General features: G+C 35.1%; 1 protein-coding gene across 1 annotated transcript in view; it reads right to left on the bottom strand.

Moving 5' to 3' along the window:
• Positions 1 to 14892, bottom strand: part of Pcif1 (Phosphorylated CTD-interacting factor 1) — a 54963-nt gene extending 40071 nt beyond the window's left edge. Inside the window, exons 1-2 of the mRNA XM_089097086.1 lie at positions 13732 to 14892; positions 1450 to 1710 (exon numbers count right to left, since the gene is read on the bottom strand). Coding sequence (XP_088953212.1) covers positions 1450 to 1710; positions 13732 to 14886 — 1416 coding nt within the window. The 5' untranslated portion in view covers positions 14887 to 14892. The remainder of the gene's footprint in view (positions 1 to 1449; positions 1711 to 13731) is intronic.
• Positions 14893 to 15605: the final 713 nt, after the last annotated feature.

The following is a 15605-nucleotide window of genomic DNA, read 5'->3' as shown; positions in this document are numbered from 1 at the left end:
GAAACTTTTTCGAATTACCAGCAAAGATGCAAACTCAGCCACAATAGCATTGAATATACTATAGATGGCAAATAATCAACATTCTTTCAGATCATCTTTTCAGATAATCAACATTCGTTTTTAATAGAATAAAAATACAGGTACTATTCTAGCATATTATATTTATTATTCGAGAAACAATTATTATACGATATTTATAATTACATTCATTATTGTATCTACTTTATTATATTTAACTATTCGAAAATAATTATTATAATTATTTCGAGATTGTATTTATAATTTTTATTTATTAGCTTGTTATATTTTATTTATAGCTTATTAGATATATCATTTGAGAAAATAAACACGTTTAATGGATTCCTACACTTCAATTTTTCTCTTGGGCTGAGAACAGAAATTTATTCTGTCCTAACTTTCAAGTAAGTTTTAGAACGATTTCCTCAAAAACGTTAAAATGCCAATACGAAAACATCGAAAAGCAGACAATAGGATATTCTTCGGTGTCACTTCAACGTTTTCTCAGAGAAGGCATAAATAAATAATAATGCGAAAAAAAAAAAACCGTTAAAAAAGCAAAATAAAAAGGCTAACTTACAAAAAATGATTCGCTAGCTTTTGATTAGCTCACTTCAATTAACCACTCACGAACAAGCTAATAGCCAATAACATTAAGAGTCACAACTTGCAAATACGAAATGGAAGTAACATAATAAGGAAATAACAAAAACAGAGATAATAAAAAAAACGAGTAAAATCGAGCAAACATCGAGAGTAAAAACGATCAAAATCAGAGTAAAATTTATACAACTTTCAAAAACTAAAAGAGAGATAACTATTTATTAAACTAAGCAAAAAGAGGAAAGCAACACAATAAGAAATTAATAAAGCAGAAGTACCCATTTTGGTTACTTCTGAAAATATGCGCAAAATCGATGAAAACACTAGTCCGAAATTATCTGCCTCAGTCTGGTAAAGGATTAGTAACTTACATTTTTTTTATTGTTGACTTAGAAGTTTAGTTGTTCCTAGCACTTTATAGAACGAGGGAATATAGCAGCAAATTTTCTTTGTAGCAATTATTGTTATACAAAAAAAAAAAAAAAAAAAAAAAAACTTGATCAAGCAAGTATACTTTCGTCATCCTTTCTCTGTTTAAAAAAAGGTCAGGGGCGCAACAAGCGACAAATAATACTAATATATTCATAAACGTCTAAACTATACTGTTTACTATATATTACTACACTATATACTGTATAGGCAGACTCATAAGGGGAGGAGATTGAGAGATTGAAAACAAAATAACCAAGCAAGCTATATCAACCACCATTTTTCTAGATTGTTTTAACCTAGGGTAATGGAACCATTGGGTATAATATCAGTTTTAGTTTACAGAAACTGGGCTCTATTTCTTCTCTTGCATATGTAAACGAAGAAAAAGAAACTTACTCCCAGGTGCATTGGTGGCATTTCCCATAATGACTCATTGGTCCTAAAATTCCAAAAATAGAAACGATTTTCTCTCCTTGACCAACAGCGTCTCCACCCTTGCTGGACTAGCTCAGGATGCAAATCCACAGTGTCCCCCTGGATGATAGCTGGTGGTGCCACTTGTATCTGCTGTGGCTGCATTGAAGGTGACGACTGCTGAACATTGGATTGAGTATTAACTTGCTCTTGATTCGGAGTTTCAGACGCTGGCGATGGGATCTAAGAAAATTTACAGTTTTAATAAATAATTCCTTACACCACATTGGATAAAACCAAATCCAAGAAAATTATGAAGAAGAAAAAACCAAGAAACCAAGAAATTCCTTATTTTATTAAGAAACCAATAATTCCTTACACCACATTGGATAAAACCAAAACCAAAAATTTTTTTTTAGAAATTCCTTATTTATTAAGAAACCAATAATTCCTTACACCACATTGGATAAAACCAAAACCAAGAAAATTATGAAGAAGAAAAAACGAGGATATTTCCACCCTGTGAGAAAAAAAAGGAAGCATAAATATGCAGATATTTCCGTCGAGACCTCCGCTCGACCGTCCTCAGTGCGCAAACCTGAGGAAGTTTTTAAGGTTCGTTTTGTTTTTATTTTGTCATTTAGTTTCATCTGTATATTTTTACTTGAATATTCATACACGTAGTTAAGGAAAAGCTCGCCACGTCCTACCTTAATTTAAGCCTATGTTAATCTTTATTCAACCCTATCGGTTTCTTATGAGATATCATGAATATCAATTTGTCAATCTATATTGTTCTTGAATAAAAACCTCAAATTACAAACTCACTACACGGAATTTAAAGCGATTTCTCGGCGTTTACCCCCCCCCCCCCCCCCTCCCGTGGAAAATAAGGTTTTCAAATTTGAGAATTTCATTTGAGTTTCTTTTTTTGTTTCCTTTTTTCTTTTCTTTTTTCAGTCTCATTTTTTTATTCCTTTCAGGTTTTTTTTCAGTTTTTTTGTCTCATTTTTGGCTTAATGAGGCTCTTTACTATTCTTGGACAAACTTGTTTCGTGGATAAATATTTTTTTTTTAATTAATTTCTGTTCATTTTTTATTGACAAAGTCTTTTTTCATAGAAAAAATATTTTATATCTTTTTGCTTTTTCTATTAGACTCTATAGTTTTTACGTTGAAGATTATTTGCCTTTATTTCTGCTCACTTTTGGTTTAATGAGACTTTTTACCTTTCTTTATAAAATTCATTCCGTGTGTTTCCCATTAACAAATACTATCTGTAAGTAATTAAATTAAAAAAACAAGTTTTTCAACTGAAAGTAAGGAGCAACACCAAACCTTAAAGAGAACAGAAATTATTACGTATATGAAAGGGGTTGCCTCCTCTTCAAGACTTCGCTCTTTACGCTAAAGTTAAAACTTTAGTGTAAAGAACAAGGTCTTGTGGAAGGGGCAGCTTTTTTCATATTTGTAATAATTTCTGATTGTTTTAAGTTTTGATATTGCTCCTTACTTTCAGTTAAATAACTTTTTTTTGAAATTTAATTTCTGATAATTTTTAAATAATACCGGAAAATCTGGCTCTCTCTCCATGAAAAATTCCAGTACTTGTGTATTATACACAACTCACTCTTACGCTGTGTAAAACTCGAGAACAGACCGCTTTCTTCGTTACTTTAGAAACATATTTGGGATAAATATTAGCACAATAGGGAGGGGGGGGGTAAAGTATAGCGGGTCTATATGTAAAATCTGTTAGGTACAAGTATTCTGCAAATTATGAAGTAAGAATTGTTTTCTGACTTCAAACTGTCCAAATACTTGACCCCCCAATGTGCAAATATATAGCCCAAATTATATTTCCCATCTGGTCTGTCACTTGTCTTTGTCTTGTCTCACGCTAAGCTGAAAGAAACTAACAAAGAAACCGGTTTGTTCTCGAGTTTTATACAGCGTAAACTTGAGTGAGTGGCGTATAATATAAAAGTACCTAAATTCCTTCCCCCTACGAAAAAAAAAACTTAAACTTGAAAAATTTATTTATTTATTATTCCACGGGGGGTGGTGGTATTTTCCGGAGAAGTATTTTTCGCGGGGGGGGGGGGTATTTTCCTCGGGGGGAGGGGGGGGGTATTTCCAGGGGGAAAACAACGGCTACATTTAAAGGGATATGGTAGATAGCTGACATAATGTCAACATTATCAAAAACTGCAGTTTCTTGAAATATACGTTTTACGTTTAGCAAGGTAATGAAGGTTGGCACTAGTAGTGGAGCTCGTCCCAAAGGATGCAAAGTTTTATTTTGCTAACTAGGTGCTCCTGGATTGGGGCTTAAGGCCCGAACTAATCACCCTGAATAGGGCTGCCCTAACCTCAAGGGTGCAGGTGGAGCCCACCCCAGAGTATCTCAGTGCCCAGGATTTCTCTGGTCAATCAGAGCCCAGGCCTAGGGACGGTTGGACTTACGATCCTCCTCCTGAAAACAATTACAATGACAATAAAAGTCACTCAAGCCTCAGATCCTACTGGTTTTAAACTTCTTACGACATCGGCGCGTCCCCAGGCATCTTTTGAGCCTTGCTGACCAAAGTGGGCTGAGTATAGCCACCTGGAATGTTTTAACAATGAGTAGCCTCGCATCCAAAAAACTCCTTGGGTTCGAGATGTTGAGATGTAGGATTGATATATTAGGAATAACAGAAATTCATCTGACGGGATCATGCGATGAAGAAATCGATAGTAGTGGTATCACGACGACTTTGTCAGGGCAAACGTCCGGTTGAAGCAGTGACGCAGGCCTGCTCCTAAGCAAAAAGGCGAAGAAATGCCTCATATTCCTTATTTCAATATAAGATGGGCTGCCCATTGCCCGCTTCAACCACAAGCATGAGAAGATTACAATGATTGTGTAATATGCACCAACGAATATCTCTCCAATGGGCGAGAAGGACACAGATACTGGACACAGATACATACTCTATCCAGGATTTCCCTCCACGATGTTATGGTCTTGTTGGGCGACTTCCACGCAAATGTATCTGACACTTGTGAAGCTTTTGAATTTGTAATTAGTCCAATTACCGCCTACTTCTTGAACAAAAATGGGATAAACGAATTGGTCATTGCAAACACTCTGTTTCACAGGAAAGACATTTATAAACGAACATGGTATAGGAAATACGGGTGAACGCAGAAGATGACAGACTATTATAATTACCCAAAGATGGCAGTCATCAATTACAAATTGTAGAAAATGTCGTTGCGCTGAATAAGAGATACAAACTAAAAAATTTTCTCGGGTATGGGAATCGTTGAACGAGACAGAAACGCTCCAGTGAAGTTTGTAAAATTTCCAGCTGTTTTCCAGAAAAAAAGCCAATTTTTTCCTCACATAGTACATGGTGCCATAACAATTCTACCAGGGAGAGCAAAGTTTCTCAGAAGAACTTTATGTCGAACTTTAACAGAACCTTAAAATATCTCATAGAACAGGAGAATTCTGAAAAAGGCAATCTTAAATACAAAAATTCCAACTTTTTGGGTGGTTTCCTGAAATTTTTGATTTATTATCCTTTTATAAACGAACCGAGTGATAATATGAAAAGTAAGCAAGACGACATGAACTTTTTTATGTACAAAATTTATTTATTCACTTAGAAATACTTTCCTAAGTTTACAAGACACAAGAATTTTTTTCCAAGAGTTGGCTTTTTTATCTAGCGCGGATAGACAGATCTTGATATTCTAAGAACTGAAACTGGTAGTGGTTTTCCAAAAACAAAATTCCATCTACGGCTTTTTCTATTTTGAAGTTTTGATTTTGCAAATTCCCTACAATTAGTCGAAATAAAATGTCTTTACTTCGGAGCCAAACTTTTTAGAAATCAAATAACTTTGAGTACTGATAGAACTTCATATTATCTCTTCAAAAACTAAGAAAAATTTTCGTAAGTCCTCTCATCTCTCATAAATTTTTCGGAAATATTACCGTAAATCCTAATTTCGAAATAGAAGTTCCGACTCCTTTTAATTTTTCCTCAAATAAAATTTTCATATCTCTTATATTTTAGGCGTCTTAATTCTATGAAAAGTAAGCAAGAAGACATTTACTATTCTATATTCGAAAATGACCTGTATACTAACAAACGATTCCAAAAGTTGTCATTGTGCATTTCCTTGACATCATATAGATAGCTATTTTTTCCACGACAATTTAGATTATTTTTTTTCCCTACATGGACAGACAGATCTTCTAAGAACTGGATAGTACACGTTTCATAAACAAAACTCCGGTGACTTTTTCTGTTTTGAAGCATTAATTCTGCAAACTCTCGACATTTTGTCTAAATAAAATGCCCTTGCTTCGAAGCTTAACTTCAGAAATCAAATAACTTTGAATACTGACACAACTCCACGTTATCTGTTCGACAAAGTAAGCAAGATTTCCGTATGTCTCATAACCTTTGGGTATATAATAAGGGAAATCCCGATTTCCTGCAGTTCCAATGAAGTTCGTGAAAAGTTCCGATATTTTTTATTTTTTTCTAAGATTTCTGATTTTGATGTTTATTATATTTTAAACGTTTAACGCCATGATAACTCCACATTATCTGTTCCACAATGTAAGCAAGATTTCCGTATGTCTCATAACCTTTGGGTATATAATAAGGGAAATCCCGATTTCCTGCAGTTCCAATGAAGTTCGTGAAAAGTTCCGATATTTTTTATTTTTTTCTAAGATTTCTGATTTTGATGTTTATTATATTTTAAACGTTTAACTCCATGATAACTCCACATTATCTGTTCGACAATGTAAGCAAGATTTCTGTATGTCTTATAACCTTTGGGGATATAATAAGGGAAATCCCGATTTCCTGCAGTTCCAATGAAGTACATGAAAAGTTCCGATATTTTTTATTTTTTTCTAAGATTTCTGATTTTGATGTTTATTATATTTTAGACGTTTAACGCCATGATAAGTAAGCAACAAAACACGCACTTTTCTGCATCTAAAAATGAGACTGGAAGTTTACGCAATGAAACGTTTCAGGGATGTTCAATAACGACAGTAAATATTACACAGAGTTAAAATAGGTAAAACCATGCGTACGCAGAGTTTTAGGATTACTCCATACAAGCAGAACTTATTTGTGAAGCTCTCTAATTACACACTAACCTTACAAATAATAGTCTACAATAATCACAACGTATAATCACAATAGTCACATAGGTAAAACAATGCGTGCGCAGAGTTTTGGGATTACTCCATACAAACAGAGCTTGATTGTGAAGCTCTCTAATTACACACTAACCTTACAAATAATAGTCTACAACAGTCACAACGTATAATCACAATAATCACATAGGTAAAACAATGCGTACGCAGAGTTTTAGGATTACTCCATACACACAGAACTTATCTGTCAAGCTCTCTAATTACACACTAACCTTACAAATAATAGCCTACAACAATCACAACGTATAATCACAATAATCACATAGGTAAAACAATGCGTACGCGGAGTTTTAGGATTACTCCATACAAACAGAGCTTAATTGTGAAGCTCTCTAATTACACACTAACCTTACAAATAATAGTCTACAACAGTCACAACGTATAATCACAATAATCACATAGGTAAAACAATCCGTACGCAGAGTTTGAGGATTACTCCATACACACAGAAGTTATCTGTAAAGCTCTCTAATTACACACTAACCTTACAAATAATACCCTACAACAATCACAACGTATAATCACAATAATCACATAGGTAAAACAATGCGTACGCAGAGTTTTAGGATTACTCCATACAAACAGAGCTTAATTGTGAAGCTCTCTAATTACACACTAACCTTACAAATAATAGTCTACAACAGTAACAACGTATAATCACAATAATCACATAGGTAAAACAACGCGTACGCAGAGTTTGAGGATTACTCCATACACAGAACTTATCTGTAAAGCTCTCTAATTACACACTAACCTTACAAATAATAGCCTACAACAATCACAACGTATAATCACAATAATCACATAGGTGAAACAACGCGTACGCAGAGTTTTAGGATTACTCCATACAAACAGAGCTTAATTGTGAAGCTCTCTAATTACACACTAACCTTACAAATAATAGTCTACAACAGTCACAACGTATAATCACAATAATCACATAGGTAAAACAATGCGTACGCAGAGTTTGAGGATTACTCCATACACACAGAACTTATCTGTAAAGCTCTCTAATTACACACTAACCTGACAAATAATAGCCTACAACAATCACAACGTATAATCACAATAATCACATAGGTAAAACAATGCGTACGCTGAGTTTTAGGATTACTCCATACAAACAGATCTTAATTGTGAAGCTCTCTAATTACACACTAACCTTACAAATAATAGTCTACAACAGTCACAACGTATAATCACAATAATCACATAGGTAAAACAATCCGTACGCAGAGTTTGAGGATTACTCCATACACACAGAACTTATCTGTAAAGCTCTCTAATTACACACTAACCTGACAAATAATAGCCTACAACAATCACAACGTATAATCACAATAATCACATAGGTAAAACACTGCGTACGCAGAGTTTTAGGATTACTCCATACAAACAGAGCTTAATTGTGAAGCTCTCTAATTACACACTAACCTTACAAATAATAGTCTACAACAGTCACAACGTATAATCACAATAATCACATAGGTAAAACAATCCGTACGCAGAGTTTGAGGATTACTCCATACAAACAGAACTTATCTGTAAAGCTCTCTAATTACACACTAACCTGACAAATAATAGCCTACAACAATCACAACGTATAATCACAATAATCACATAGGTAAAACAATGCGTACGCAGAGTTTTAGGATTACTCCATACAAACAGATCTTAATTGTTAAGCTCTCTAATTACACACTAACCTTACAAATAATAGTCTACAACAGTCACAACGTATAATCACAATAATCACATAGGTAAAACAATGCGTACGCAGAGTTTGAGGATTACTCCATACACACAGAACTTATCTGTAAAGCTCTCTAATTACACACTAACCTGACAAATAATAGCCTACAACAATCACAACGTATAATCACAATAATCACATAGGTAAAACAATGCGTACGCAGAGTTTTAGGATTACTCCATACGAACAGAGCTTAATTGTGAAGCTCTCTAATTACACACTAACCTTACAAATAATAGTCTACAACAGTCACAACGTATAATCACAATAATCACATAGGTAAAACAATGAGTACGCAGAGTTTGAGGATTACTCCATACACACAGAACTTAATTGTAAAGCTCTCTAATTACAAACTAACCTGACAAATAATAGCCTACAACAATCACAACGTATAATCACAATAATCACATAGGTAAAACAATGCGTACGCAGAGTTTTAGGATTACTCCATACGAACAGAGCTTAATTGTGAAGCTCTCTAATTACACACTAACCTTAAAAATCATAGCCTACAATAATCACAACATATAATCACAATAATCTCATAGGTAAACAATGCGTATGCAGAGTTTGAGGATTACTCCATACACACAGAACTTATCTGTAAAGCTCTCTAATTACAAACTAACCTTACAAATAATAGCCTACAATAATCACAACCTATAATCACAATAATCACATAGGTAAAACAATGCGTACGCAGAGTTTTAGGATTACTCCATACAAACAGAGCTTAATTGTGAAGCTCTCTAATTACACACTAACCTTACAAATCATAGTCTACAATAATCACTACATATAATCACAATGATCTCATAGGCAAAACAATGCGCACGCAGAGTTTGAGGATTACTCCATACACACAGAACTTATCTGTAAAGCTCTCTAATTACACACTAACCTTACAAATAACAGCCTACAATAATCACAACGTATAATCACAATAACCACATAGGTAAAACAATGCGTACGCAAAGTTTGAGGATTACTCCATACACACAGAACTTATTTGTGAAGCTCACTAATCACACACTAACCTTACAAATAATAGCCTACAATAATCACAACGTATAATCACAATAATCACATAGGTAAAACAATGCGTACACAGAGTTTGAGGATTACTCCATACACATAAAACTTATTTGTGAAGCTCACTAATTACACACTAACCTTACTAATAATAGCCTACAATAATCACAACGTACCTGCAAACGCTATAAAGGAGCACACGCGTTTCTTAAGGATGAGATATAGATACACCTACTACCCCAAAACAGTCACCCACGAGTCACAGTTGCTGCACCACTCCATAAGACCTTAGCACTGGAGGTCTAGCTTTTTTTTATGAAACAAATAGTCAGCTGGAGATTACAAATTCTCTAGAGTGTTCTAGAGCAACACTTATCGTGATCAGTGGTCTATAGTTCTGTCATGATAAGAGGTGGCAATTCAGAATCTTTTTATGGCATTAGAATCAAGAAAAGAAGAAGAAAAGTTTCACTGGCATTTGCAAAATTTTCAATAGTTTTCCAGAAATAAATACATCATTTTTATTCACCCTACTAAAATAGTATATACAAGAGGCAAAACGAAAGTGCTTTAGCTCCAAAGGTAAATTTTCAAGAGGTCATTTATTGTCGGAACCGTGAACATGAAATTATCTCTTCGATCCCCCGGGCTACAAAAATTTTTAATTTGTTATAGATTTCTAAGAAATAATTCAAGAAAGGCCAATCTGGAAAACTCAAATCCCAAATTTCTTGTGATTTTAAATAAAACTTTAGATTATGATGAAATTTCCAGAAATTGTGGCTTGTAAATAAAAGCTAGTGTCTTAGCCATGTTTTTAGACTGTCTACACAAATACTGTCCCAGCTTGGGACAAGAGAGATCCCTAATTTCTTGTCCTCGGACATCTTCCTGGAAGGCAAGCCAAACCGTGGCCAAACTCAGTGGGAAATACAAAAAAAATGCCCCAGTTGTACTTGCTGAATGTCCATATCTGACGCGACCTCTTCTGTGAGGGAGGAGGGGAGATCAAATTTCACAGGGGATAAGAATAAGTGTTAGGGGGGGGTCACTAAATTCATATTAATAGGATATCAACCAGACAAGATGATTGGTTCCAAACTAAACTTTGTAGAAGATATGAGCTAATATCCTGGTTGTGGCTCCTGGTGTTTGGTGTCTGGTGTGGTTTCTAAATCTGTAAAGAGTAAGGAATCCCCGAATTCTTGTCTGTGTACCCGAATCGGTGGTCATATCTGAACCAAACCAAAGGGAGGACAAGAATATGCTAATTGCACAAGTTTCTGGGCCCCTTACCTTATACAACCCTTACAGAAGGAGGGGTTCCTCTATTCTTGTCATCCTAAAATAAGCAAAACGGTCTACCAGATCTAAGTAAAACTTGATGGAAAGGAAGAGCTAGTGACCTACTTATACTTTGTGGGGCCCAGGGCTAATCCTTACATCTTTGAGTAACAGGGGAGGAAGAATACACTTTTCTGTTTCATTTTAACATAATTTTGGTGGAAAATGAGAACTGGGTTTTATGCTACTCTTTTGGGGCTTATATAGGATCAAACCTGTATATGGAGTTTTCAGTAAATTAGTGGCATTAGGATATCTACCAGAAGTGCTCAAACTGCCAAATGTTTATAAACAGTTTGAAACAGGGGAGGGAGTATTTGACCTTGGGTGGTCAATTAGCTCGAAAATTTGTAGGGATCATTCTCTGGACCAAAATGGATACACTTCTTACTAGGAGGAGGAAGTTTTAGGAGTCTCGAATGGACCAAAAAACTTTTTATCCCTCATCGATTTGTACTTTACAGGCAAAACCTTTGTTTTACCAAGAGGAACCTAATAGAAAGAAAATTTTTGGTGGCGGAGCCCCCCCCCCATAAGTTGGGCCCAAGTTTGTTTTTTCCGATCAGCTCCAAACTTAACTTCTTAAGTTCTTGGGCAAAGGAGATCACAATTCAATGAGAAAAATAGAAAAAACAGGAATTTCTTTCCCACCACCCCCCCCCCCACCCACAAAAAAACGAAAAAGAAAAATAAGCCCAATAAAGGACCAAAAACTTCTTTTTTTCTGAATAGCTTGAAGTTTTGAACTGTACGTCGGTGAGTCAAAGGGACCGTAATGTACAAAAACAATTTTAGTTTGGGGTGCGGGCATTCAACAAATTAGGCGCAAAAATGGTAACTTTTTCAGGTCAGCTTGAAACTTATGTCCTTAAGTTCTTGGGCTATGGGAACCCCAACGCACAAATATCCGATTTAAAGAAAATTGGGCTCTCCCACAAAGAGGGTAAAACAAATTTATCTCATCAGCTCAAAACTTATATCCCTAAGTCGTTGGGACAAAAGGACCTAAATGCATAAGTAAAAGAGACAAAAAACATGAGCTCTTCCCGAAGAAAAATCTCTAAAAAAAAGGCCAAAAACTTTTTCCTGTTTCTCGAACTATTCTTTAGCGGTTGACCATTTCTAAAGGGAACATGTTAAACAAACAAAAATAGTATCGCATGATTCCTTATTTAATTTTCTTTCCAAATATCAAGGCCGCTCAAGGCAGTGACCGTGATATATGGAAAGAGGATAAAAAGGGATCTAATAACACCATTTTTATAGCTTTAACAGGTTTCCTTTAGAAGTGGTCAACCGTTAAAGTTTTTATTATAACATAGTAAGGCTGGAGAAAAAGAAAGGGATTACATATAGAAAATATGGCAACTTAAAAACTTGTTGCTTGTTTTACTGGCTTAAAATTTCACACAGAAGAATCAATCAGGTCCAATTTAGGTTTTGTTTAATTCCGGCTTATGACTAAAGCTATTTTTTACTGGCTTAAAATTTCACAGGGAAGAATCAATCCGGTGAAATTTAGTTTTGTTAAATTCTGGCTTATGGCTAAAACTTTTCGTTATGTTTTTTTACTGGCTTAAAATTTCACAGAGAAAAATCAATCAGGTCGAATTTAAGTTTTGTTAAATTCTGGCTTATGGCTAGAATTTCACAACAGGAAGCCGGATTTTTAAAAAATAGCAGCGCTATTTGACTCTCCACAAATAATGCAAAATAATAATCTCCAAAAAGCAAAATAATCTCCACAAAACAAAATAATTTTGTAGGACCAATTGGGTTAGCTTACAAAAATACGAAACAGACATACACCAATGAAATTTAAGCCCTTTTTTACCACAAAATTTATAGAAAAGTAATCTCCCTTGTTCTCTTTCGTATAGCTTTTTTCTAATTTGTATTCTTTACAAGTACAAAAAGCTACAGCGTTGTTTCACAATCTGGGTTTATTTGAACTGTAATACAGGTGTAAGAGGCTGGACTGGAGTCACTGGTACAAGATATGATAAGGCTTAACTAAGTAAATTAAATAAGTAAATAAAGCTTGAATTGCGTAGGGGAAAAAATAAGTGACACAGTCTGAGGCATAAAATGGTGCATAGTAATAGTAGCCAGTGTGCAACTCCTTTGTATAATAGCTCAAACTTTATTTTTGAGAGGTTTCTCGGACTGTTTTGGGTACCCGTCTGACCGACCGTATTTCAAACAGTAAACTATACAAAAATGTGGCTCAATCCCACTTTCTAGGGCTAAAATGAGAGAAATATTGAGAGTGCTAGGACACGTTCAGCAGATGAAGGATGACAGATTGCCAAAGATCAGCCTTATCAGCCAACAATCTAAGACCAAAGGAAAAGCAGATTGTTACCGAATGAGATTAGAGGAGGTCGTAAGAAAATATCGAAGGGATATTGGAACTTCTTGGGAGGATGCAAAGAGGGAAGCTTTGAACAGATTGAGATGGAGGAGGACGGTGCGTAGCTGTGTTGGCTTCAGGCACAGCTGTGTTGGCCTCAGGTGGCTTGGTGCTTCAGCGAGTTATTAGTAGTAATAGTGGCTTATTTTCTTTTTACAACACCTGAATATCAGGTTTTTCATCTTTATTATTTGATGTAAGGCCTTGAAACTTCTATTGTCACATCTGCCAATATTAAGGGAGCAAAATACATGTTATACTCTCACATAGGTTATACAGTGGCAGTCTTAATTAGTTCTTTTACAATTTCAGCATACATTCAATCAAATCTATGACTATTAAAAAGACTCTTTGTAGCATTTTACCACCTTTTGTTTTACCATTTAACTTAATTTCCAGCTCCTCCACCTTCAAAACTTTGAAAAAGGCCAGAGATTGATAATAATTACTTTGTTTTGCATCCTGAAAAGGTAAATAGCTTACCTGTTGCTGCTGGAATCCTGCTTGGAGAACTGAATTCGACTCAATGGTGTTAGCTTCTTCTCTAATCATTGAAACAGGAGATTGAGTTTCTCCAAATGAATTTCCAGGAGACTTCTCGACGGAAGGAGACAAAGGATCTGCATTATGCATAGGAGAGCCATGCTCAGTAGTAGACGACGCAGGGGAATGAGTTTGACTCATTGCGGGTGATAGTATTTGCAACCTTGATGGAGAACCAGAAAATGATGCAGGTGAAGCAGGATCTATGCTTCTTCTCTGATGTGGTGACTTCAAAACATCTTCTTGTCTCCTAGGTAAAGGAGATATTGCTTGTTGAAAACTTTCAGCAAACACATGTGGACTGTTCTGCTGTGGGATACTGACTGGGCTGGGCGATTCTTCAGGTTGTTTGTATACTGGTCTAGGCACATTTCCTTGAGAATTATTCTCAGACATCCTTTTGCTTGGTTGCTGATTTGCTAAAGGTATAGATGATAAACTACTACTAAGCTCTGTAAATTGTGGCACATCATTTTTCGTCATTACACCAGTACTTTGAGGATTAATTTGATTATATGGATTTTGAATACCTTGTGGTCTGCTATCTTGTGGATAACTTTGCATAGTCATCTGTTGCTGCTGTTGTCTTACATCTACTCTACTGCCATCCATACTTAAATTTCCAAAATTACCCGCAGCGAGATTATGCTGGGACTGATTCGTCAGGGATAACGGTGATTCTTGATTAATAACAGGAGAGGGTGTGGAATTTGGTGTGGGAGGCAGAGCTGTTCTTAGTGATAATGAAAGATCTTGTCCGTAAGGTTGATTTTGATACTGGTATAGCTGGTGGAAATTAGGTGATTGAAGTACATCAGGCCCTCGCGGTTTCAAAGTTGACTGATTATACATCTGATTTGGCTTTTGGTATTGATGTAGAGAATGGAAGTCAGCTTGAGATGATGCTGGCAATACTGCACCTTGGAGAGACTGATAGGCATATGGATTTGAATAAGCTAATGCATGTGCTTGATAAGACAGGTTCATGTAAGGGTTTGCTAGTGGTGACAATGGCTGAGAGCCATAGCGCTGAGCAAATGCATGCTGAATTTCCCAATCTGGAAAATCTTGCCGTTGACTACCATTGCTGTTCATTTTGCCTGAAAAAAAGGAAAAGAGATTAGGCAGATATATATATATATATATTTACCGTCCATTCAAGGTGGGATGAAATTATAGCCTTATTTGATATCTGTTTTCTCTCTTTTTTAGGCATTTATGTGACCTTATCCCATCATCCTTTTCTTTTTACCAGAAGTCTTCTGAGTTTTGGAGATAATAATCAGGTTTAATTTTATCCAATCACTTATTCATAACTTGAAGAATTATTTTCTATTGTTGGGCAACACTAGGTATTAATACCATAGCATCAGTACGTATTGTATCAAAATATCAATACTTTCAAGAAAAACAGGTATTTTGATATCAACACTAAGGGTTATGCCAGCAAAGAGCTTAATAAAACAAGAAGAATATAGAAGATACATAACAATACATAATATAACATAACAATATAAAACAATAGAAGATAGAAAGATTAAAACCAGCATATACTTTAACTTTCCACGACTGGGTTAATTAAACTCATACGCAGCGATTTGCATCAAGCAGTAATGCATAATTAGATGCTTTGCAATTGAACAGGTTGGTTGAACAATAAGAGTGATTGATAAGTTACTTTTTAGAAAAAGTAATCGAATAAAAGAAAAGATTCAATAAGTAAAACGAAGAGTAAACTAATTAAAAGTAAAAAGAAAAAGTTACGAGTAAAAAGAAGGTAAAACGAACCATATATTAAAACGGATACAAACCCT

Source organism: Artemia sp. Qi Xiang Cuo, chromosome 11 (assembly GCF_049724085.1).
Source record: "Artemia sp. Qi Xiang Cuo chromosome 11, ASM4972408v1, whole genome shotgun sequence".
NCBI lineage: Eukaryota > Metazoa > Arthropoda > Branchiopoda > Anostraca > Artemiidae > Artemia > Artemia sp. Qi Xiang Cuo.
This window is presented reverse-complemented; position numbering and strand designations above follow the sequence as displayed.